Consider the following 27813-nt stretch of genomic DNA (forward strand, 5'->3'; position numbering starts at 1 on the left):
TGGCCAGGAACAGAATAAGCTCTGGAGGTAGGATTATCCCGAAATTTAATTTTTTTTTATAGAAAAAGAAGCTAATAGCAAATCTTTTCAGATAGTTTCATCTATACTAGAACTAGAGAAACAAGAAATATTATTAGATGGAAAGTATAAAATTAGTAAACAAAGGGGTATTTTGAAGATTGCTATTCAATTTCAGCAAGGAGAAAGTCTTATAATTGAAAAGGAGGCATATCAGGTTCTCTCGCTCTCCTTTACTATATGATACATATATATATTATACATATATATATATATATATACATAAATATACACAAACATAGATAGATAGATGATATAGATAGATATAGTATGATGACATTATTCATACAGTAAATGATGAGGAAACCTTTCATCATGTCAATAACAATAAACATAAAGCATGTGGATCATGGCACACTGGGGTAGAACACACCTATAAACCTCACAAAAACCCCAAAACAATATGTGCCATACTCTGCTTGCCCTATGCTGCCTTTGTGCCATACTCCGCCTGCCCTATGCTGCCTGTGTGCCATACTCTGCCTGCCCTTTGCTGCCTCTGTGTGCCATACTCTGCCTGGACTATGCTGCCTGTGTATGCCATACTCTGCCTGCCCTATGCTGCCTGTGTGTGCCACACTCTGTGTGCCATACTCTACCTGGCCTATGCTGCCTGTCTGTGCCATACTCCGCCTGCCCTATGCTGCCTGTGTATGCCATACTCTGCCTGCCCTATGCTGCCTGTGTGTGCCATACTCTGCCTGCCCTATGCTGCCTGTGTTCCATACTCTGCCTGCCCAATGCTGCCTGTGTGTGCCATACTCTGCCTGCCATATGCTGCCTTTGGGAGATGAAGCTAGCAGGGGTTTGTTTTGAGAGTTTGTTTGCATTTGCAAATAGTCATTATATGGTACCTATGCTGCCTGTGTGTGCCATACTAGGGCAGGCAGCCATACTCTGCCTGCCCTATGCTGCCTGTGTGTGTCATACTGTGCCTGCCCTATGCTGCCTGTTCGCCATACTCTGCCTGCCCTATGCTGCCTGTGTGCCATACTCTGCCTGCCCTGTGCTGTATGTGTGTGCCATACCCTGCCTCCTCTATGCTGCCTGTATGTGCCATACTCTGCCTGCCCTATGCTGCCTGTGTGTGCCATACTCTGCCTGCCCTATGCTGCCTATGTGTGCCATACTCTGCCTGCGTGCCATACTCTGCCTTCCCTATGCTGCCTGTGTGCCATACTCTGCCTGCCCTGTGCTGTATGTGTGTGCCATACTCTGCCTTCTCTATGCTGTCTGTGTGTGCCATACTCTGCCTGCCCTATGCTGTCTGTGGGTGCCATACTCTGCCTGCCCTATGCGTGCCATACTCTGCCTGCGTGCCATACTCTGCCTTCCCTATGCTGCCTGTGTGCCATACTCTGCCTGACCTGTGCTGTATGTGTGTGCCATACTCTGCCTTCTCTATGCTGCCTGTGTGTGCCATACTCTGCCTGCCCTATGCTGTCTGTGGGTGCCATACTCTGCCTGCCCTATGCGTGCCATACTCTGCCTGCCCTATGCTGCCTGTGTGTGCCATACTCTGCCTGCCCTATGCTGCCTGTGTGTGCCATACTCTGCCTGCCCTATGCTGCCTGTGTGTGCCATACTCTGCCTTCCATATGCTGCCTTTGGGAGGTGAAGCTGGCAGGGGTTTGTTCTGAGAGTTTGTTTGCATTTGGAAATAGTCATTATATGGTACCTAAGGTGTGTAATTATATGCTGGGGGTTGCTGTGCTATCCACAGGGGAGGAGGAGGCATATGTATTTAAGGGTGTGTCTTAATATGACATAATATAATTCCTTCACATATGAATGAAGGCTGATATCCCTACAGTAAAAGCAAAACCTTTATCGCAAAGCAAAACCTTAATGGCTGAATAAAAGTGTTATTGTCGAGGTTGGTAAGAAAAAACGTGCTTTTAGGGCATTCAAGTTAGCTGGGACAGCAGAAACTTTCATCAGGTACAAGGAAGCAAATAAAGCATGCAAAAAAGCTATCAAGCAAGCTAAAATAGAAATGGAAAGGGATATTGCAGCTAGGAGTAAAAAGAATCCAAAATTATTTTTTAATTATGTGAATAGTAAAAAAATGAAGCAAGAAGGGGTGGGAACTTTATTATCACGGGGGGGTACGTTGGTTGATGAGAACGGGGAAAAAGCTGAAATTTTGAACTCTTATTTTTCATCTGTCTATACATCTGAGGAGCCAGATAATGAAGGCTTCCCTTGTAATATGCCCAGTTCTAGTAATTTAGCTACTGACGCATGGGTCACTCGGGAGGAAATTCAAAAGAGACTTGAACATGTAAAGGTAAACAAAGGTCCAGGGCCGGATGGGATTCATCCCAGGGTATTAAATGAGCTGAGCGCTGTGATTGCCAAACCTCTTCACTTAATTTTTCAGGATTCATTGAGGTCTGGCATGGTGCCGAGAGACTGGCGGATTGCTAATGTGGTGCCAATATTTAAAAAGGGATCCCGTTCTCAGCCTGAAAACTATAGGCCTGTTAGTCTGACATCAGTAGTAGGAAAACTTTTGGAAGGGGTAATAAGGGATAGGGTACTTGAATACATTGCAGTTCACAATACTATTAGTTTGTGCCAGCATGGTTTTATGCGTAACAGATCTTGCCAGACTAATTTAGTCGCCTTTTATGAGGAGGTGAGTAGGAACCTTGATGCTGGAATGGCAGTTGATGTCATCTACTTGGACTTTGCTAAAGCGTTTGATACAGTACCTCACAGAAGGTTAATGATCAAATTAAGGAATATTGGCCTAGAACATAATATTTGTAATTGGATAGAGAACTGGCTGAAGGATAGAGTACAAAGAGTGGTTGTAAATGGAACATTTTCTAATTGGGCCAGTGTGGTTAGTGGAGTACCGCAGGGGTCAGTCCTTGGTCCTTTGCTTTTTAACTTGTTTATTAATGACCTGGAGGTGGGCATAGACAGTACTGTTTCTATTTTTGCTGATGACACTAAATTGTGCAAAACTATAAGTTCCATGCAGGATGCTGCCGCTTTGCAGAGCGATTTGACAAAATTAGATAACTGGGCAGCAAACTGGAAAATGAGGTTCAAAGTTATGCATTTTGGTAGAAATAATATAAACGCAAACTATCTACTGAATGGTAGTGTGTTGGGGGTATCCTTAATGGAAAAGGATCTAGGGGTTTTTGTTGATAACAAGTTGTCTAATTCCAGGCAGTGTCATTCTGTGGCTACTAAAGCAAATAAAGTGCTGTCTTGTATAAAAAAGGGCATTGACTCAAGGGATGAGAACATAATTTTGCCCCTTTATAGGTCCCTGGTAAGGCCTCACCTTGAGTATGCAATGCAGTTTTGGGCTCCAGTCCTTAAGAGGGATATTAATGAGCTGGAGAAAGTGCAGAGACGTGCAACTAAACTGGTAAAGGGGATGGAAGATTTAAACTATGAGGTGAGACTGTCGAGGTTGAGGTTGTTTTCTCTGGAAAAGAGGCGCTTGCGAGGGGACATGATTACTCTGTACAAGTACATTAGAGGGGATTATAGGCAGTTGGGGGATGTTCTTTTTTCCCATAAAAACAATCAACGCACCAGAGGTCACCCCTTTAGATTAGAGGAACGGAGCTTCCATTTGAAGCAGCGTAGGGGGTTTTTCACGGTGAGGGCAGTGAGGTTGTGGAATGCCCTTCCTAGTGATGTGGTAATGGCAGATTCTGTTAATGCCTTTAAGAGGGGCCTGGATGAGTTCTTGATCAATCAGAATATCCAAGGCTATTGTGATACTAATATCTACAGTTAGTACTAGTGGTTGTATTTATAGTTTATGTATGTGAGTGTATAGATTGGTAGGTGTGGGTTAGGTGTGCTGGGTTTACTTGGATGGGTTGAACTTGATGGACACTGGTCTTTTTTCAACCCTATGTAACTATGTAACTATGTAAGCACCAACCATTTGGGTTTTGCTGCGCTACCACCATTAATGTGGGCATGGTCTTAAAAGCTCTTGTGATAACACTGATATGGTTTAAAGTGGGTGCAGTTTCAAAACTATTATTAACAATTATCGGCCCTCCACCATGTAGGCTGGAAAAATTCCGGCCCTTGGTACCACAGAAGTTGGACAGCACTGCTTTAAAGGATGGAAGGGATGTTTGGTATGTAACATGCAGTGCCAAAACTTTGCCTGCTTACCAGGAAACCAAAAGGGAAAATTGCAACGCTTATGAATGATGCATTATCCTATCAGAAAAAGTACCATTTTATTTCATATGCAAGATAGTGACATTTTACCATTTAATAATATTTATACCTTTCCTTTAAACCATTTTTATTACATTTCTGGACAAGGAAAGGCTAATAAAGAGTTAATCTCAAGCTGCAGGCATACCTTCAGTTATCTCAATAGTGCCCTTAAGTCTCCCCATATTTCACCTGTTCAGATGATCAGAAGCCAAACAGGAAGAAAAACACTGAACTGTGTAAAGAAAGTTCCCATAATGCCTCACTCCTGCACCAAGACCCAGACCAAGTGAACATGCTCAGTTAGTTAGACTATGAGTCAGCTTCCTGCCAATTGGCTCAGATCCACATTCCTAAGGGGGGGGGGAGTGAGTTCTTAGCATTCTTGAGGGAGGGGGGAGCAGGAGAGGGGAGAGAGGAGAGAGCTGTATGTCTCTGGCACAGGAATTACAGACACAACTAATCTTTTTTCAGAGAAGTCAGTGCAGTGTTTCTGTGAGTGATTATGGCTGTATTTACATAGACCTTTCTGATAAAGCTTACTTAGTTTTTACCTTTTTTTCTCTTTTAATACCATATATTATATATTATAATTATATCATATTATATACATTATATAAGTATTACATTATATAAGTTAAATAAGTTTGTTAAAGGAAACATATTGGATACATGGAAAAAAAAAACTAATTTTGTAGGGAATTATGAATAATATATGGTGCTGGTTTCACTTTGGGCTAAAATTGAATACAGTCTGTAAAAATGGCCCCTTTATTGGAGCTCCCTATAGATAAAATCAGGTCTCTGCCTGTGTTTTAAATGAAGGGTGGGCGTGTCTCTAAAGGTCCCTGCCTAAAGCACAGTAGGAGGGGGAGAGCCAATCACAGCCCTGCACTCACACAAGCACAGACAGGCTTCAGGTCACTATCAGGCCAGCCTAGCTGCTGATTGGTTCCCATCCTACAGTGCAGTGTGCTGAGAGCCGCCGGCTCCCCTGCACATCCAGAGAATTATTTTTTTAAGCACAATCCTTCTATATTAAGAGGAGTATAATTCACTGGTACATTCTTAATTTTTATATGATATGTCTCCTTTAAACAGATGGAAATTTCTGTAATTTGATAGTAACAAACAAACTAATGCTAACTAACTGGCCATATGGACAGCCAAAATGAATAATATGGTTTATATTTGGTAAGTGGGACAATAGATTAATCAATACCAATGTTGTGCTGTTTATAGCAACCTTATCTGTTCTGCATAATCTGAAACCTGCGTGCTACAAATGTATAAAAAATAAAACTGGCTTTGTTGCAGTGGTGTAGAGGGGCCCAGCACACACAATAACCCCCCTGCTCCCCACCAGCTCATGCTGCACACTCACTGGGGAGGCTGGATTTGTACACAGACAGGTGTATACAGCGATATAGTCCTGCCGTATCTTCTGTCTCCTTAATCTTAATATGTGCCTGACAGTATATCATTTTAACATATGTGGGGTCAATTTATGCTGAATAGTTATTAGAAGCCATGATAACAGAAGTCATTACACTGCAGTTCCGTTTTGACAGTAAAAATTTCTGCAACATTATCACAAATCCTCTTGCATTAGTGCAATGATCCTTACTATAGTTTCATATTAGGATAGAAAGATTGCTGTAGCATACTTGATAAAACTGCCATTTTTTCTCTTTTTACACTTTTTTTTTAACTTTCAAACCATTTGTTACCGTGAAACAAAGATTACAGATTTGCTCAAATGTATTTCTTTTTTTTCAAAATAAGTTCTTTATTTATTAAGTACATAGGACACATGGGATCAAAGTGACGGGAAATAATACACTTTTTATAAAATTACATATTTTTTTAATGTCAGTGGATTTGCTTCCTATGCTTTGCTAAACTTGCCAATTTGGCAATTTCTGACATGGAGTAGGCCCTCCGAATATATCAGTACTATTTTTTTCACTATGCATTTTGTCCCATTTCTGAAAACTGAAGCCCCAAATTGAAGAAAAAAAATGAGGCCCCCAAATTACAAAGAGCTGCTGCTGCTGCTCCCCTCAGTTCCTCATCTGCGGATATGCAAGGTGTCTGCCCACAAGGAACATCAGCAGATAACATTTTCACTATAGGCAGATCTATACTGTATGTCAGGGCCACCATCAGGGGAGAGGGGGTACAATTGTGCCAGGCCCAATAAAATCCTCTTCCATACGGTAGAATATTACACACATTTCACAAGTTACATATAAAGTTACGTCAAAGTGTATGTAATTTATGTAAGAAAAACTGCCTAGAAACTTACGTAACTTGCATTTCAAGCTAAATACAATGGAGAGAAGCATGACAGGAGCAGACAGGGGCAAACTCCACTGACTACCAGTGAAAACTTAAGGTAAATTCCACTGCCCCAATGAACTGACTTATTAGCACATTCATTATTCTTTTTAACTATTTATATGAACTGCTTATTATATAGTAAAATCAGCTGTTTATATTTGGAGCTATTTACTGAATTATATAAGCATCTCCTACACAAACTTTCCAGCAGGGAAATGACTGGTTATTGGACTCCACAGCATGCTACTTTCAAAGAAATGTATTTAATTATGTATAAATTCCACTAAACCCCTAATTAATATATTAGCACAATAATTATTTTTACTATCTTTGTGAACTGCTACTGGCTAGTTATTGGGCCAATAAACTTACGCATTTTGCGTAACTTTGCAAAAACGTATGTAACATTCATGTCAAGCAATGACAGCACAGAGCAGGGGCATGTAGGTAGGAAAGGGTTAAACTTAGGGCAAACTCCACTGACCCCCAATGAACTAACCGTTAATCAGCACATTAATTAATGGAACTCTTTATATGAACTGCTAATTATAGAGTAGAATCAGCTGTTTAAATTGCATACACAAGGGGCATGGCCAAAATATTGGTACTGCCTGCTTGCGTTCATGGGGGGCCCCATATAAATAACTTGTGCGAGGCCTCAAATTTGACAGCCCTGCTGTCTGTGCTTTCTATATATTACCTTGGTGCCTTGTTGCTTTTGAAGCAATGTAGCAGAAGCCAGCTGATTAACAGACCTGCAGTGGCGTAACTAACTGTGGCTGGGCCCAGCTGCAGGATGTGCACCCTGGCCCTCCGGATTTGTGTCTCCCCCACCGAGGATGGTTTTACACTGCTGGACTTGTGAAGGAGCATGCAGGGGCTGACTTTTGCAACATTGTTTCAAGAGACAGAACTAGCAGTGCAGAAAGGGACAGACAAAAACTGCTTTTAATTACATTTACAAATAAAATAAAAACTACTGGGTTTTGTTTAACAAATCGGAAAGTTGCTCAGAATTACATTTTCTTTTATTAGGCAACACATTATCTGTGAGTTTAAATCCCCTAAACAAAGAGATTTCTTTACATAATAAAGCTGATTTATTATAATTTGGGCACTGTGATTGGGAAAAGATTCTGAAGGGAGTTTGTTTAACTCCTTACCTAAAATCTGGAGAGCTTTTTATTTCTTGAAAAACACTTTTGGAAAAAATATTATATATATATATATATATATAGTATACAGGGAGGAGCACACCCTATAAAATCCAAATGCCCTTGGTGCAGGTCAAAAAACAAAAATATAATAGAAAGAGTGCCGCACACATAGGGACTTGATACAAAAGAAAAAGTGGTTTTATTGAAAAAATTCCAACGTTTCGAGCACAATCTGTGCTCTTCCTCAGGGACAAACCAGGTTTGTCCCTGAGCGTGCCTAAATTTAACTTACCTTCAGTGTGTCAGGGGAGGCGGGAGGGAGACCTGCAGCTCGATATAGTGCTGTGCGGGGATTGGGCCTGGGCCGCTGGGGCCCACCAGGTTTTTTCCCAGTGTCCCGGCGGCCCAGTCCGTCTCTGCTGGCAGTGCCTTTGTATGTTGTGCCAACTTAATAAATATGCTCTGTTATATCTAAAATTACCAGTGAAAGAATAATAAAGAAAGTACACCCTGAAAATATAAGTAAAGCCTACATTTACCTGTAAGTAGTCTCGCAAGGAGGATTCCACTTTTAGCCGCTTTTCATAGCTGACAGATAGTTTGTCTTTTTCATTCAATGAATGCATTTGCAGTGTCTGATAGTCTTTAGCCAACTGTAGGTTTTCTTTAAGTGAAGCCTCAAGCATTGCCTAAAATGTAAAGTTATAATTAAAACATACAATATGAGATATAATGTAATTTTTAGTTTATGTATTAAAGGGGAAGTTCACCTTTAAATTAACTTTTAATATGATGTAGACGTTGATATTCTGAGACAATATGCAATTGCATTTGGTAATTTTTTTTTATGCATAGGGGCTTCATTGAAAGATAAGTGAGTAAAAGTAACAATAATAATAAAATTGTAGCCTTACAGAGCAATAGTTTTTGGGTGCTGGGGTCAGTGACGCCCATTGGAAAGCTGGAAAGTGTCAGAAGAGAAAGACAAATAATTAAAAAACTATAAAAAATAAATAATAATAATAAAAACCAATTGCAAAATTACTAGGAATAGGGCATTCCATAACATACTAAAAGTTAACTTAAAGTTGAACAATCCTTTTAAATATGTATAAATTTAGGAAACTAGAAGAATACTGTTTACATGTTCCCATCTGAAAGCATTTCTGTAACCACACTTCATAATATATCAGCATAAATATCATTTGAGCCTCACTGTAAATTACATTGCCAGACATAATCATTCTTGAAAGAATACACAAGCATGGTATGGCAATGAATCAGGCAACTCAAAATATAATTTTTTGCCTAATAAAAGAAACCAAAATTCTAAGCAGCTTTGCAATATACATTTATTACAAGTTTGTAATGGTTTTTGAGTTATTTGTATTTATAATTGCTATTAGAAGCAGTGCTTGCCTGTCCTTTTCTATTCTCTGCCCTGGTGGCTCAGACTGTTGAAACACTGTAACACAAGGCAGCAGCCTGACAGACCTGTATTGCTGGAGGAGCAAGACCTTTGCAACACTGTTTAAAATGTAATAACCAGGAGTTCAGCAAATGCTGCTTTCAATAGCAATTACATTTACAAATAATGTTTAAAGCACTACAAATTTTTAATTATTTCATATTGGAAAGTTGCTTAGAATTATGTTTTCTTTCATTATGCAAAACATTATTTTTGGGTTGACATGCCCTTTAAATATAAAATCAGACATCCACCAGAAGGTGTTAGGGTTGACCAAGAGAAGGCCCATGGAAATGATATATCCCTTCAAGGGATACATATGACATAACCAGACCCCAAATATCACCAAACCACCCCAATATTGCTGCTCTGCCCCTGATGGCATCAGATAACCTCCAGTTGTCATTGACCTGCTCCCTTAACCTCATGCCCACCTTATGTGTGCCTATCACAGTGATGGCCTTAGGCCACCAGAACTTACTGCACAAGAGCCAAATGTTTCCGCTAAGAAATTATGATGTGGAAACTATGGCAAATGCATTAGGGGTCATTAAAAACTCCAGGGGGTGCAAGTTTATGAGCAATTAGGGCTGCAAGAGCTCATTTAACAGGACTTTTGCTCCCCATAGGGTTATTGCTTTAGGATATCCAGCCCAGCCTGTCCTTACTGCCTACCTTTGGGCTGCAGCTCCTTCTGCTCCCTAATTTGCACATGCAGGAGAGGAAGACACCTATGTGCCCCCAGAACACCCATTTTGAATCTAGCATGGCCTAATTCTGTCTGCACTCTGTCTGCAGCCTGTGGCTGTTTACACAAAGCCCCACACAGTGGGCAAAGTAAAAAAAAATAGTTGATTGTGGCCTTTAATTGCACTTTGCACACTGCATGGAACATTATGAATGACCCCTAATAATTCTGACTAATGACAGGCAAAATAACAGAAGTACTGTTGTACTCTTTGGATCACTGTCCACATTTTGCCATTAGTTTGTGGGTTAAAAGTTGTGCAAAAGGCACAACACAGCCATGCAATGGGCGATACATTTATCTTCGATTGCAATGATGAAGGTGGAGAACTTTTTGGCAGAAAAGAGCAACAATATTATTCAGGGCCAAAGATGTCAGTAAGAGCAGGGGTTGTGCCTCTGAGAGGCAGACTTTAAACAGAATGGACACAAGAACATGACAGACACAGGTTACGAGAGAGAGAAGGCTTGATAATTGTGAGCCCAGGGTGCTCCATGAAATTCTGGACTCTTTTAGTCCCGAGTTACTGCAAGCATCTAAGATGGAAAACAGAAGTAAGAGAGGAATGTTTGATACAAGGACTGAGTATATGCAACATTTAAAGATGATAAAAACAGACGCAGCCAAAATAAATCAATAAGAGAAGTTGGTATCAGGAGGGCAATGGTAAAAAAGCAGGTAGCTACTGAATGGAGAGGACTGGGCAGTAGAGGGATGTCATGATAAGCCTGTGAGCTGGTGAACAACCTGGAGAACAATTGGAAATATGTTAGAGATGGGTGAAAATTCAGGGACACATCTAATAAATACATGTTGTGGGGCAGCACTAAATGCATTTAAAATTAACTGCAATCAGTTCAGCTCTGCTAGCTGAAATTGTCCCTGTCCCTGAACTTTCCCTGAAGTGATCTGGTCACCCTATCTTGTTTGTTCACCTTACAAACCACTTTATCATTTCAGCTGGCTTCAGATTGCTTTTTTCCCTATTGCTTTATATTTTTACTATTAAAATGTAAAGCGCAACTTTGTAAACTGTTCTAATTTAATACATTAGTTAATACATTTCTTATCTTTGGCCCTGCTAAGCATAATCCCTTTATCAGTTCAACTGGTTTCAGACTGCTTTTTCCCATTGCTTTATATTTTTTATTTCTACTATTAAAATTTAAAGATCCATTTTTTACATTCTCCCTAAGGCAGCTTTGTGGGGGGCCACCGACTTTGTAAACTGTTCTAATTTGATACATTAGTTGATACATTTCTTATGTTTGAGAAGAATAGTGATGAGCAAATTTTTTTTGCCAGGCATGGATTTGCTGCAAATTTCCACATTTTGTCATTGTATGTAAGTATGTATAACTTTATTTATAAGGCACATCAAATTTTTTTTGTGAAAAAATTCACAATGACAAAAATTTACCAAGTGAGGAAAAAAGTCTTGGTCATGTCAAAAAAAGTAGCGGTTGTGTTACAGTCACATAAAAAAAAAAGTTGCAGTCGAATCAAAAAAGTCACACGTGTCAAAAAATAAATTTTTTGCCATTTCGCAAATTTTTCAGCAGTTTTGTAAAAAACAGGACAGATTTACTCATCATTAAAGAGAAACAACTGAGCAGGCTGTAACGGAGAAGGTGACCTAATATAAACCAGAACAAATACCCAATAGTAAGCCCTAAGGCTGATGGCCCATGGAGCAAGTTAGTTGCCTGTGACAGATCTCTGTTACTGCGGGAGACTAGCCACTCAAAAATGCCTTTCCACCAGCAACAACAACGGCATCGCTTCAGCTTCAATTCAAAATGCCTTTCCACTGGCAACAACATCGGCATTGCTTCAGCTTTACTAAGTCGAACAAAGTTGCCTGCAGGAAGAAACTTTGCAGGACTTTGGAAAGCAAAAGAGATGTGTAGGCCTTTCCACCAGCGACTCCTGTTGTTGCGGCTGGAAAAGCATTTCAGAGCAGTTAGTCGCCCACGGTAGCAGAGATCTATTGCAGGTGACTAACTCACTCCGTGGGCCATCAGCCTTAAAGGGCGTAAAGAGGATAAGTGAGTTGGGGACTAAGCAGACTTGGGCATCTATTTACTAAGATGTGATAGACAGCACCAGAAAAAAAGCAACAGCAGGTTTACTAAAGTGTGAGCATTTCTATCATTGCACATATTATCGCATACATGTTACATACAGTGAGCGAGATGAGAAGTTTTTTAACATGAGCAGCGAAAATTAGTGATTGCACTGGGGAAGAATGATACTTATAAATGTATTATCAGCCAATGAATTAAAAATAATTTATATAATGTGAAAATAATTCATTCCTAATATTAATTTATTGGCCATAATTATATTTAATATTACGTTCATTAACGTAACAGATCTCTTCTACTGCCAGTGACTAACTACTCTGAAATGCCTTTCCACAAAGAACAATAGGTGTTGCCACTGGAAAGGCATTCACATCCCTTCAGTTTTCCAAAGTCCCTTAAAGTTTCCTCATGCAGGCAATGTCATCATTAGTTATAATGTCAACTTACAATTCCAGACAGCTCTATGGCGTATACATATAGCATATTAAGGCATTTGACTTGACTCTATCTAGAATCATATGACATAGGCCTTGGCAGTTATTATTTTATAAATCTCTGGTTAGCTCATCTTAAAAGTTTTTTTCTTGATTCTACCGTCTAAATTTAATTCTGAATTCAAGACACTTTTCATCTCCTTATTTTCAAGTTTAAATCCAATATCTTGATATCATCAAATTCTAGCTCAGGCTCACCACTAAAAGAGTTAAGGTGTCAATACACCTTTAAATCCGCTCGCTTGGGGATGTCGCCAAGCGAGCGGATCTTCTCCCAATATCCCCCACCTACGGTTAGGCTATATCGGGAGAATCCAGGCTAATTTGATCGTTTGGCCATGGGGCCAAACGATCGAATTATAACGTTGGGTATAGGCAAAGTCGGTCCAGGGACCGCATCAACGAGCGGATGCGGTCCCTGATCTGAATAGATTTTTTAACCTGCCTGATTGATATCTGGCCAATTTTAGGCCAGATATCGGTCGGGCAGGCCCATTGGTAGTGCCCATACACGGGCCGATTAGCTGCCGAATCAGTCTAAGGGACCGATATCGGCAGCTAGAATCGGCCCGTGTATGGGGACCTTTAGTGGTCTGAAATGCCATTGCCATGTTATTCATCAACTCTACTGTCTGATGATTCTTTTATATACCAACAGTGGGGTCAAATCAGTTGGAGACACAAGAGAATAAACCAAATAATATGTTTCAACAAATAGTTGTTCAAAAACTGGGTCCTTGGCTAACAGATAACTGCACAGCACTATTGTATAGTGTTTACAATATAGTGAGATATATAAACCAAGGGAATATTTAATGGCTTTCCTTTTCTTATCTCCTCTGGCTACAGGGTTATAAAGCATTATTACTTAGAGATTAAGGTAAGAACCCCTAGTCAAGTCTAGTTCTAGAAGAAGCAGATAGGCACACAAATAGAATAAAATATAATCAATTATGCTGCTATAAATAGTGGGCATAACTTTTCTTTTAAATGAAAATAAATCTTTTTTTTCAATACTAATCTAATTAACTAAACATTACACATTGTTTTAACCATCATATATAAACTTGTCAACCTGAGGCTCACCATGCTATGTTACTCAGTAGGTTAAACACCCTGTAATTCACTCCCCCAAACAAATTACAAGGAGTTGTGCACTGAAACCTGGAGTGTGCTCTAGCCTTTGTTTATGTAATGATTTCACCTTGATATCTTAAACAAGGAGATATATTTTGAAGAGAAGAGGCATTAATATTTTGATAAAAGAGTAGGAGGCAAGAAAGATGGAAATGAAGCTCTAAAGAATGAAGAGAATAAATTAAATATAAATGTTCATCTTACCTGCCCCTTTTAATCTTACTGACGTATTCAAACTATTGGACATGTACTGTAACTGAATATCTCAACTGTACCTGAAGAAATAATGGAGCGTGTCTCAGCAGTAAAACAGAACGGCACTAAACTGATGAGTTTAACCCAGCAGAAAGAGCGGCTGTAAACATGACAAATGCCTGCTATTGATTTCAGGTTTAATTACTCTGTGCAGCACTGACAAAGCCCATCAGATGTTGTTGTGAAGTGTAAATGGAACAAAGCACACTTCACTGACCATAGGAAACTGATGGTGTCTGCAGTTTGCATTGTTTACTTTATCCTTCGTAAACTTCAGCCTTGATCAAATTAACAAGTGATACTAACCTCCAACAAACTACTGTGCTCCCTGGTTTTATAGCAGGAGCTTGAGATTACCACCATCCTAAGAAGAACATAATTACAGGTAATCTCATTGAGCCCGTCACTGGTAGCTATATTCTGCAAACTTTCTTTCACTTTACCTTTAGCTAACTTATCATATAGATGAACTTTAGTTCATAGCAGTCCTAATACCAAATGTATGTATAACTATATTTATAAGGCACTACATTGATACACAGCAGCACTGTACAATCTTACAGCATAGAAAAGCACAAACAGCGAGGACAAACATTATAATAATAAATAAGTATAAATATACCAGACGAGATGTGTTCTCGTGCTTCAAAAGGTAGGATCTGACTTTCTTTATGAAAAGATTGAGAGAGTGTTCTGAACAGAGAGATTCAGAGACAGAATTCCAGAGGTAAGGAACAGTGAGACAGTAAGGTTTAAGATAAGAGATGGGAGTGGGTGTGGATGGCGTAAAAAGACAGTAGGATACATTCAGTCACCCCAACACAGGCACATATTGGCGCAAGTAATGAAAGTGGTTTTAGACACAACTAACTGCAGGGAAAAGTGCAAGTTGTCCACTGTGTGTGCAAATGTAAAAAAGCCCTAGTGACTCTAAGAAGAGAGAAATGTACAGGGAGACAAGTGAATACATGTAGTGAGGAGCAGAGGAGTGAAGGTTAGTAGGAGGATTTTGTATGCTATATTTTGCCCAACAGTATCATTTGTGTTTTCCAGTTACTGGTATTGCAGAAAGTCTATCTGTTCTTCACTGGACTTTCCAAGTACAAAAGTACCTACTAGATTTTTCCCGATCCTAATATATTTAAACTGGCAAATTATGTCAAAGTCATCCTGCCTTACCAGTTCTACTCTCAATCTCATCTGATTCAGTTACTTGCATCAATAGGTTCTTGTTGCACTTCTGTATAGCTGTGCTAGGCCCTGCTCAGTTCTTCCTTCTTGTTGTTCTGAACTAGTGCAGTTGCACCTATTAATGCAGGGGAACCCTGCAGCTACCACCACCTCTGAACCAGGCAGTACTCCCAGGGTTCCAACAGCACCCTGGCGTCAATTACCACAGCACAGTTGCTCCAAAAGTATAGGGTGCACACACCATATCAAAAATTGTTATTTGATCAGTGCACTTGCTGTTATACATGACTCCTTACATTGTTATCCTTAATGTATTTTTTGGTTGTTAGGCTTGTTTTTAGGCCCTTTCCCCCCCATCTTCAAAACCTATTCTACTTCTCACAGCACCTTCGATAAATCACTTTTATAGACCTTTTGGATGGTACATGGAGCCAACTCGCCTAAAGGAGAAGGAAAGGCTAAGTCACTTGGGGGTGCCGAAATGTTAGGCACCCCAAAGTGACTTTAATCGCTTACCTTTTAAACTGCACCAGCCCGGGGTACCTGTAGCGAGCGATTCCTTCTTCCGCGTTTCTTCTGCAGGGAATTCCCTGGGCCGGCACATGCACATTAGAGTGAAAAGCCGACTTTTCTTTTAAAGTTCGGCTTTTCACTCTAATGCGCAGCGCTCCAACGCGGAAGAAGGAATCGCTTGCTGCTACCCCGGGTTGGTACAAGGTAAGCGATTTAAGTCACTTGGGGGTGCCTAACATCTTGGCACCCCCAGGTGACTTAGGCTTTCCTTCTCCTTTAAACAAAATAAAGCAAAAACTGCTTTAAAAATGTGGTCAAGAAGAAACAATGTTACATATTTGGTGGAACTGCCCTAAAGTCCAGTGATTCTGGTCAAAATTGTATACAGGTATGGGACCTATTATACAGAATGTTCGGGACCTGGGGTTTTCCGGATAAGGGATCTTTCTGCAATTTGGATCTCCATAACTTAAGTCTGCTAAAAATAATTTAAATATTGAATAAACCCAATAGGATTGTTTTGCCTCCAATAAGGATTAATTATATCTTAGTTGGGATCAAGTATAAGGTACTGTTTTATCATTACAAAGAAAAAGGTAATCATTTTTAAAAATTAGAATTATTTGCTTATAATGGAGTCTATGGGAGATGGCCTTCCGGTAATTTGGAACTTTCTGGATAATGGGTTTCCAGATAAGGGATCCCATACTTGTACTACTATTCTCTCAGTTACCCAAATAAATCTGAAAAAGTACCACAAATCGTATTAGAGAAATCCCACATATTAAATTTTATAGAATTCTGATTACCACCCCTTTTTTTTTTTTTTTTTTAAATCAAACATTATTTTATTTATCTAGCACCTTAAAGATACACAGAGATTTGCATAAATGCATTAAAGTAATTTGCCATAATCACATTATAAGGCAGAACATTCTTGCCACACTAATGGTGAAGAAACATTCTCACTGATTTAAACTGGCTGCCTTTTTGCCAGTCTAAACTACCTGTTTTGTTGAAAGGAAAGGGCATTTTTTAGTAGCTTAATGCACAGAATGTCTTAATGTCCTATATATATTGCTAATGGGTGAGTGCAGAGGATTTCTTATCTTACCAGTTATGCCTCTTTTCTCTTCATAGCACTCTGACTCTTTGCTTTGGTTTGATTCTGTTTATTGTAGCTTTGCTACAAAATCTTGGTGCTTTATAGTTAAACTATAAATATAGCAAGCCATCACTCAAATAATGTTGTATTATAAAATATATATTTGATTTCCTGTGTCAAATGTCTTACTAGCTGTATTAAAGCACTCTGCGTTTAATGTTTTAAGCAAAGAATTTAAATTCAGTGTCTAATTCTGTCTTCAGCATAAGGAACAATAGCACTTCCATAACAAGATGTCTGGAAAGCTGTGCTGTACTGGAAATTGCCTTGCCATGAAGTTGCAGGATATATCATTTTCAGAAACTGACAGATTTAAAAATACATAGTTATAATATAATGACAGTCCACAAGTGGCAGTGGCAAACATTAATAAAGCCCCTTTTTGTTGGGCAATAATACAATTGGAATAAAGAATTAAAAACACATGAAACTTTTGAGTTAATGAACAGGGTCCTTAAGTGCTCATTTAATTCAAACAGCTGTTAGTTAATGCCGTAAGCAGTGTCATAAACTGTGGAAATACTGTTAAGTGCAAGACACTAGTTAATGCTATAAAGTAACACATGCTCTAATATTAAGAGGGTTTAATGGGATTAATACAGAATAAAACATTAACTCTCTGTTATAATGGTTTAGAGCTTGAGGGTATTTTCTGCCGTACAAAAAAAAGACTTTGTAGACAAATCTACACAAAGTAAAGTCACACTGTACAGCAAATCACTGCATTTTTTATTTCTCAGAAAGAAGTGGAACCCTGATACGATCACATCTGTTCCAATCACACGTAGGATAAAATCACAGTTTAGTAAAGTCCTAAATAACAGAAATTGTGGAACCCCTACAAGACGCCATCTGCTAATACTACATCTAAAATAAGATCCCCCAAAACTAAAGTAAACAAACCTAAAAAAGAAAACTTTCTTGCACCATCTTTTAAATATAAAACACATATTCTGCTGTTTTACCCGTACACCTGGGGCTGTATCAGAACAATGCTCATGGTTAGGAATACACGTAAAATAAAATAGAGAAATTCTCTATATGATGTTTGTTAAAAGCAATCTTAGCACATTGTATAATACACTATGATCACTTCATAATGTGTTTGTGAAAAGAACATATTCACACACTGTAAAGTGAAGATGGGCCTGGAGCCCAACAGCAGTAATTACAATTTAATACATTAATGGCCTGTTTATAATCTCACAGTAATGCAGGATATAGTAGGGATGCACCGAATCCACTATTTTTGCATCCAGCTAAACCCCCAATCCTTCATAAAGGATTCGGCTGAAAAGGGTTAAAGAGTGCTGTGTTTATGCGACAAAAAGTCACGTGAATTTAAGGATTTGAATTCAGTCGGCCAGGAGCGTGGATTTGGCCGAATCGTGCTGTAAAAGGCTGAATCTTGACTAAATCCCAAACCAAATCCTGGATTCGGTGCATCCCTAGTATTGTGCCATATACCCACATGATTGCCGTGTGGGGCTGGCTAGGGTGGACAGATGGCTGAGCAACTGAATGGACAACAATGTATTTAGGTATATATAAACACTGTGCATGTGTTCAGGCCCTGGCTATGGCACAGTGGCATGCTGAGAGCTGTGTGTGGAATGGGGCAAAGCAGCAGATAGTAAACCCCAGATAGTGCAGCTAGGCAGACGAATAACAAGCACAGAACCACTTGGAAAAGTCTCTATGAAACTCGTACCAGAGCAAAAGTGTGGTCATGCTAGAATAGATGCAAATGTTGTGCTTATTGATGCCATTTAATAAAGGTACTTTAATGAATGGCATCCTCTGCATCCCCTTCCATATAACGCTAAGCACCATTGCTGTCCTGTCTCTTCTGCTGAACTGTGCGCAATGATGCTGTGGAACTCTGAAGCTACTGCTGTCCTGGGCATGGTGGTAACTGCAAGGTTCACAGAGTGGGATGCGTCAATAGGCGTAGAGATTTGTGGCAAAAGATCCACACGTATATGTCATTTTAGCAGAGTGCTTAAAGTGACATATTTTATGTTGGCCACCATTTGAATTCACTTTGCTACCACATGCAATTGCAGTTGTTTTGATGCACAGGCCACAATTGTGGTGGGTGCAAAGCCTCACATGGCCTCAATTATGCTGGAATTATTAGAGTAAACATGCATCATGAATAAAATTTGGTAATTTGCATCTGAAATTGTAAAAAGCACATCCAAATGTAAACAAGCCCTATCATTTCTAAGCATCTTATTATGTCCCCCCTTTTCCATTAGTAATGAAGAGTTACATTGCGCTAAAAAATTTGGTGGCGAATTATTTATTTTGAGTAGATCATAAGACAGGTTCAAGACTGTTTATGCACATGGCAACATACTATCTTGGCTAGAGACATTATAGCAGTGCATTTCACATGGTAAACAATCAATGTTTATCCACCAAAAAGGGAGCTATAGAGAGAAATTGTGAATTCATAATGTGGGAACTAATCAAAGTACCAGTTGATTAAAGGGAGCAGAAGAGAAGCAGTGTTAATCAATTGGAATAAAGGTTTGGTGATCCATTACAGAGGAATCTTGTGGAAAGTGCAGGTCTATTTTTTTAAGGGTAGAAAAGCAATGTAGATCCCTTACAGCTCAAACAGTGGGAAGCAAAACCATTATGAGGTACAAATAAATGTCTATTCATTACAGGTGTGTTTGAGAAAAGCACTCTTGTTGGGGAACTCCACCAAAGATATGTCAGTGGCAGTTCCAGCATGTTGTGGTCCTTGAACTCCAGCCATCACTGTCTTTCTTACTTGATGTTTTGCCACATATGGTGTCTTTAGTGTGAATCTATCTTTGTAGATGCTGCCAGAGATGGTCCAAGAAACCAAAAACCCATCTGTGTACAGGAGAACTAGATGTGGACCATGTTGTGCACTAAAAGGTATATATTAAAAGACTGCATAGAGTCTAGAAAACTGGTAGAGAATCTAAATGAAGAACTGTGGAATATATGAGCACATGGAAGCACTTGCCTGGGGATGTTCCCCTGGGGTTTATTTGTCAAAAGTGAAAACACAAGATTTTGGGGGCAAGACAAATAAACCACAGGGGAACATCCCCAGGCAATTTTCTGGATTGTTTTGGAAGCACAGAGACACAGTTTTACTCCAAGCAGAGCCTCCTGCAGGCCACATGAAGCTACCAAAAATCCAATCACAGCTTTTATTTGGCGCCCCCAATAACTTTTTTCATGCCTGTGTGGCTCCCCAACACTTTTTACATGCTGGTGTGGCTCATGAATAAAAAAAATCTAAAACAAATTGTCATATATTTCTGAAGGTGTAGGTTCTACAGAGGATAACTGAATAAAAAGCACATTAGAAAGATAACAAAGATTTACAGTTGATATATAAGTATCTTGTATGTTTCTGCTGGTATTTTAAAAGGGACCTGTCATCCTAGGAAACCATTCCAAATTAATTTCTATTGTGCTAGTCAATTAAAATAATCTTTACTTACACAAAATAAATTATAGAAATATTTGTTTCCTTCAGTCTTGGAATTCCCAATCACAGCAAGCAGACAGGGACCAGGTACCATTAAGTGCCATATGGGCATAAAACCCGTAAGGCTAGGAAGTGTGGGGTTTTGAAAGTAAACTTTGCAATGTCCCAAAATCTTGTGTATGTGCCAGAATAAGGGACCTGATACACATGCCCATGCACAGGCTGCACAGACCATGAGGATGTAGGGGGAATGAGAGGAGGGAAGTGACATCTAAAAACTTGCAGAATGGAAAGTCAAAGTAACTGCCTGTCCAGCCTCTATGCCTAAGGCATATACAGTAGGTGGGAAAGGCAAAGTACGATTGACAGCTGAGGTTTCTAGATAAGTTTATAAGATGATGAAGTATGAATGTTTTAATATAAGAAAGAATTTGAGTTGCATGTTTAAATTGACAGGGACTTTTATTTTACAGCTTTTTACAGTGGCTTGCAAAAGTATTCGGCCCCCTTGAACTTTTCCACATTTTGTCACATTACAGCCACAAACTTGAATCAATTTTATTGGAATTCCATGTGAAAGACCAATACAAAGTGGTGTACACGTGAGAAGTGGAACGAAAATCATACATGATTCCAAACATTTTTTACAAATAAATAACTGCAAAGTGGGGTGTGCGTAATTATTCAGCCCCCTTTGGTCTGAGTGCAGTCAGTTGACCATAGACGATGCCTGATGAGTGCTAATGACTAAATAGAGTGCACCTGTGTGTAATCTAATGTCAGTACAAATACAGCTGCTCTGTGACGGCCTCAGAGGTTGTCTAAGGCTGATGCCACACGTGGCGTTTTTACGCTGCGTTTTTTCTCAGCCTAAAAACGCCGCACAAGCCACACATGGCGTTTTTCAGCCTAGAACTGGTGACGTAAGCAAATCCCGTTGCCATGGTGCTAATTGTGTGAAATAGCAAAAAACGCTGCGTATTTCTGCTAGGTCTGGCAGCTGCCTTTGCGTATACATAGGAATAGCTTGCTTTGCAAGTACTGGCGTATTTCAGCCTACGCTTGAAAAATCCGTGCTAAGGCGTTTTCTAGCGTATTTACGCTTTGTGTGGTTTGCTTCGCGTCTTTTCAAGTTATTTCTATGGATGATGATATCAGGCGTTTTTCAGCCGCCGAGAGAATTAGAAAATACGCAGCGTAAAAACGCCACGTGTGGCATCAGCCTAAGAGAATATTGGGAGCAACAACACCATGAAGTCCAAAGAACACACCAGACAGGTCAGGGATAAAGTTATTGAGAAATTTAAAGCAGGCTTAGGCTACAAAAAGATTTCCAAAGCCTTGAACATCCCACGGAGCACTGTTCCACCGATCATTCAGAAATGGAAGGAGTATGGCACAACTGTAAACCTACCAAGACAAGGCCGTCCACCTAAACTCACAGGCCGAACAAGGAGAGCGCTGATCAGAAATGCAGCCAAGAGGCCCATGGTGACTCTGGGGGAGCTGCAGAGATCTACAGCTCAGGTGGGGGAATCTGTCCATAGGACAACTATTAGTCGTGCACTGCACAAAGTTGGCCTTTATGGAAGAGTGGCAAGAAGAAAGCCATTGTTAACAGAAAACCATAAGAAGTCCCGTTTGCAGTTTGCCACAAGCCATGTGGGGGACACAGCAAACATGTGGAAGAAGGTGCTCTGGTCAGATGAGACCAAAATGGAACTTTTTGGCCAAAATGCAAAACGCTATGTGTGGCGGAAAACTAACACTGCACATCACTCTGAACACACCATCCCCACTGTGAAATATGGTGGTGGCAGCATCATGCTCTGGGGGGGCTTCTCTTCAGCAGGGACAGGGAAGCTGGTCAGAGTTGATGGGAAGATGGATGGAGCCAAATACAGGGCAATCTTGGAAGAAAACCTCTTGGAGTCTGCAAAAGACTTGAGACTGGGGCGGAGGTTCACCTTCCAGCAGGACAATGACCCTAAACATAAAGCCAGGGCAACAATGGAATGGTTTAAAACAAAACATATCCATGTGTTAGAATGGCCCAGTCACAGTCCAGATTTAAATCCAATCGAGAATCTGTGGCAAGATCTGAAAACTGCTGCTCACAAACGCTGTCCATCTAATCTGACTGAGCTGGAGCTGTTTTGCAAAGAAGAATGGGCAAAGATTTCAGTCTGTAGATGTGCAAAGCTGGTAGAGACATACCCTAAAAGCCTGGCAGCTGGAATTGCAGCAAAAGGTGGTTCTACAAAGTATTGACTCAGGGGGCTGAATAATTACGCACACCCCACTTTGCAGTTATTTATTTGTAAAAAATGTTTGGAATCATGTATGATTTTCGTTCCACTTCTCACGTGTACACCACTTTGTATTGGTCTTTCACGTGGAATTCCAATAAAATCGATTCATGTTTGTAGCTATAATGTGACAAAATGTGGAAATGTTCAAGGGGGCCGAATACTTTTGCAAGCCACTGTATATCTGGGTGACATGTCCCCTTTAATATCATAGAATGTTTCTTACAGGCAGTGAAATTTCCAACATGCATGGCAGATCCAAAGTCTATTACACAGGATTTCACTTAGTGAATCACAAGCAAATCTGCACATTCACAAACTCACATAAAAATAATTATATCTACTAATGGCATTTAGTGAACTGAATCCTTTGCATAAAGCTTAAATATCAGGGTCATTATATTAAAACAGTAGGAATCATATTCTACATCAACTGTTTCAGTAGCAAGAAGGTTTCAGATTGGCCTTCTTAATATGTTATCTTTGAAAAAAGCATTAAACCTTTGGCAGTAACAATCTGGGAACATGTATTTAATACCAACTTCTGCTAATACTGAATTCTGGGGAGCTGTCCTAACGGCCATGGTTATCTTTTCCAGGACGCAGAATGCAGTAATTCATATTTCTTTTTGCAGTGCAGCCTCAGCTAACAGCCCAGTCAAGTGGCATGTACTATGGCACACAGGGCAATTCAGAGAATGTCATCTCCAGGGTGATTAGCAGTTCTGTGAACAAAATGCTCAGAATTGCCTCTAGGACCGGGTTTCTTCATTTGTCACATGGTAAGGGTCTGGTGCAGGTCAACACTAGTACCCACGCTTGCAAGCACCTAATATTATCATAGCAATGTCGATCTTTGCCCCACCCCTAAGGAGTTACTAATGTGGGCACAAAACAGGCACTAAGTTTGCGCAAGAGCAGTAACCCTTAAACCAATAAAGTGCTTTTAAACTCATAACCAGTAAATGCTAGCGGTAAATTGGCTACTATGGGTTACTGCACCTAAGCAGGCTCAGGGCCAGTCTTACCAACTGCGGGGCTCAATTGGGGAAACTTTGGCTGGGCCAGATTTAAAGAGCCAGTTACATAAAAAAGTGATTTTTTTTTTTTTGCACTTTGCACTGAGCAAGCTTAGTGCCTTTTATTACATAAGCCTGTAAGGCTGTGACAAAGAGGATACATTCAATCTGGAAGTAATATCTGTATGAGTGCAGGATGAAATTGAAGAGCTCATAGAGAGCCTATACAGCCATGGTGAGAACATACAAACTCCTTGCAGACAGAGGCCAGGCTGGTGTAGAACTCAGGAACCCACTGCTGAAAGCCAGCAGTGCTAACAACTGAAATAACATGCAATATAACCATGAACACCCTGAAAATATGTCTGCAAAACTGAGGGCATATTTATAAGCATAAAAGTGTTAACAGACAGTCACAAAATATATCAATTACACATTGATTGCAAACTTAATTGAATTTTTTTTCATTAGTATATTTTCTTTCCTTTTGTTTTTTTCCATTTGTGAGTGTGTTACTACAGCAGTTATAAAGCGGAGCAGTGGAAATCGGACCTTCTATGTGTCCTAAAGCAACACTCAGTCTGCACATTTAAATATTTTTATATTATGAGGAAAAAGAACCACGTCAGAATTATTTTTAAAAAACAATACATGGGTTACTCTGTGTACAACAAAGCAGAAACATAAATGCCAAAATTCACTTAACACTTTAGTTCCTACCACTAAACAGGGCATTTGATGCTCATACTGATCTCAGAAGAATAGTAGGTGCTGTGAAACCTCCTGTGAAATTTGAAGACAAATAAAATAAATTGCAATAATGAAGCCACACTAAAAATATATATTTACAAATGTATTCTTAAATTATTTGCACTCCCATACCTGACACTCAGCAAAAGACAATAAACAAACAAGAATCCCATCTCTAATTGCCTGCTAGCTATTTAGGAAACATACAAGGCTGGATTTTTTCAAATTATCTTTGCTTTAAAGCAAGCACATCTGAATTTCTAATTCTGGGTTCTCCCCATGCGATAAATAGATTCCAAAGACTGTGACTGCAATTAGGCTTAGTTAAGATCTCCCCAAAACGTGTTTTTTCCGATATTCAGATCTTGTAATAGCTATTGTGTTGAACTTGTGCTTTAAGCAACAGATTTCTAATGCTGTCAGATCTACATTTTACTTCTTAAAACCATTGGACTCTGTTTGACCTTGGTTTGATGACACGATGCAATCTTAATTCTCACATTTGTATTTCCTAAGCTGAGCTAATGAATTGTTTTTCTTACAGGCTGCTCGCAAGTCCAAATTAAGCAAGTGAATGCATGCAGTGTGCAGCTGGTTACTCTGCAACTTTCTTCAAATTTAACATGTATAGCCATGCAAGATATGTGGTTAGATATACTGTATTTGTGCCTTCAGGGAGTTGGAGCCATACTAATAGTCTTTATTTTTTCTTGTTTTATCACTTTATACATATTAATCCTGTTTTATCAGTGCCATTTGGCAATGGGGATCCTTCATTAAGAGACTGAATTATATATCTAAAGGTTGGACAACAAATTCAAACATAGGAGAAATTATTGGTGTGTAGAACAAAAATGGTGCTGTACGGACATCACCTGACTTACTGCAGTTGAAAGCTTATTCGGCAGATTTAGACTACATCTCAGCCAGATATTTAAGTACACTATCTAGCCAGTAGGAAATATAGAACTAATAAGCCAGTGTCAGGAGGGCCGTTCAGGCTTCTAGTTCTGTCGCCCTGAGGTGGCTGAGGTGGTGTTACCCTGATCACCAATAAACTCCCTGCACTAGTAGTCTGATTTAAAAATTGGTATTTTGGTTCTTAAAGTTACAGTTATGTGTACATAAGCAGCACTTTCTAAATAAATATAAAGATATACATACACATCAGGAGCGTTGTTTTGCTGCCCTGCTAACCTTGGAGGTGCTAACACCTGGGGCAAGTTTCTCAACTGGCCTTAAGGCTGGAGCACCCTGTGTGTAAGGCCTTTGGCATGGGCCAATGGCAGTGACTACACACTCCTGAAAAAATTCTGAAAACTGACAATACCGTTTATTTTAGAAGATTGTTAATGTGGATCCCTGAATAATACCCATATTTCGTAATGGTCTACACAGGATTCCTAATTCCTAAAAACATTTACTGAGCAAACTTGGAAATGGGATGAATGGAGAAAAATGTCTCATACATTGTCTCACTGCCACACAAGGCATTATGTAAGGGGTTATTTCTGATGACCTGAGGAATATATATTAATTATTATCATTAATGTTTTTTTTGTGATAGTTTACATTTAAGTAAATATACCCAGTTCATAGTGGTGGTCACCTCATGGACCCTCTTCAAGTACAATGGTACCTAACCCTCTGCAACAGGTGGGCATTAGTGCCCCTTTTACCATAACTATTTTTTATGACTTAGGTTTTGCTCTTCTACACACTGAGCAGGGTGTCTATAAGGGGTTCTGATGAATGAAGGTGGACAGTTCTTAAACTCATTCACTGTAAACACCCAAATAAAAAACAGGCATCTTGCTTTACACTACAGAAGCTGTTTGGAGCTGCCTGCATAAGGTTTCATTGTGCAAAATACCTTTTTATTTTCACAGCTTACCTTAATCATATATTCTGTGTGTGGCGAGGGCTGTCAGCTTATCCTCCTTAAATTTTGGGAGGGTGAGAATTACTTTGGAGTGGTAGGGTGATTTTATTTTGTTTGTATTCTGTGATTGATTTTTTAACATTTAAATGCCCTGCATCTATATGGACTTTAAAGCTCTATTTGTCTTCTTTAATACACCAGCTCAACCTGGAGGTTTAAGTGGATTTGCTAGCCTAAGATGGTATATCTGGGGAGTAAGTAATTCAGTCATAAATTGGAGAGTCTCCTTGTCTTTATTCCCTGAAAAATAGCGTTAGTGGCAAATAATTCTTAGGACTGAAAAGAAAAAATAACATTAATTGTGCTCAATCACACCAAATTAGCAAATACATAGCAAATGCCAGAGTGCGATAAAATGATGTAAATATTGTCTAGCATAGCAATATTCAGACTAAATTGGTTTTAAAAAATTCCTCCACGAAGTTATACAGAAGTTCAAGTGCAAATAATATGGGACAAATTGTGGTTCTAATGAGCCCAAGTACCATACTTTGTGTAAAATTTCAGTCCTTTATGGAGGTGATTGCTAAGTTTTTAATTCCTAAGATGTTTAATGGAAAATATGTCACGGCAAAAATATTGCTTAAAACTGTCAAAACTAAAGGCAACCATTTTTTCTGATTGTTGGAGTGTGAATATGTTATACAAAAAGGAAGGATAATAAATGCAGCTATAGAATTTCACAGAGGTAACAAATTTTACAAGGACCATAAAATTGACTACTGGCTGTGAAGGGCAAATAGATCACGGCAAATCAAGAATATTTGTTTCTTGAGAAAAAGTGTAACTCAGAGGCCTGATGTAGAAAAATCACCAGAATGTACAGATTTTATTTTTAGTGACTGTATTAATTTCTTCTGTTAAGAGAATGTAGTTTAGAGGAAAGAAGGTAATAACAACCTTTATGGTAATAACTGCTACTATAGTATTGCCTCCTGGTCAGTGATGATATAATTGGACACTGAGGAATGATCCACTTGTCTGGCAGGGTGATGGGACTAAAAAGAAGGGGGGTCCCTCCTTCTTTAAAGACTCCTAGTCTATACATTTTAGAAGGTTATTAATAAAAAGGGCATTGTTATGGAAGCCAAAGAAGTTCTTTGTCAAAACTGGCCAGGAGGTGAGGCCTGAAACTCACAGCCAGAAGGTGAGGCCTGAAGCTCAAAGCCAAAGGGACTGATCTGATGCCAAGATGTCCAGAGGAGCTCCTTGTGATCTCCATTCTATGCCTCTGTGAGTCTCCCAGTGTGCAGAGATGAGAGAAATTTTTCACCAGGCATGGATGAAAAATAAGGCAGGCATTAATTTCCAATAAGGGGCTCTTACTCTCAGATGAGCTTAACCAGATTTTTGCTTGGTTTGCTATGAAAAATAGACATAAAACAATGGGCCTCAGCCTGTACCACGTATATAAGGTCTCTAAAGAAGATGTTCTCAAGATCTTCCATTAAGCAAATTTACTCAGAC

General features: G+C 39.4%; 1 protein-coding gene across 1 annotated transcript in view; it reads right to left on the reverse strand.

Annotated features, from left to right (window-relative positions):
* ccdc178 (coiled-coil domain containing 178) overlaps positions 1 to 27813 on the reverse strand; it is a 153884-nt gene that overhangs the window by 45122 nt on the left and 80949 nt on the right. The window contains exon 18 of the mRNA XM_004915647.2: positions 8327 to 8476. Within this exon, the coding sequence (XP_004915704.2) occupies positions 8327 to 8476 (150 nt within the window). The remainder of the gene's footprint in view (positions 1 to 8326; positions 8477 to 27813) is intronic.

This window comes from Xenopus tropicalis, chromosome 6, assembly GCF_000004195.4.
Source record: "Xenopus tropicalis strain Nigerian chromosome 6, UCB_Xtro_10.0, whole genome shotgun sequence".
Classification (NCBI taxonomy): Eukaryota; Metazoa; Chordata; class Amphibia; order Anura; family Pipidae; genus Xenopus; species Xenopus tropicalis.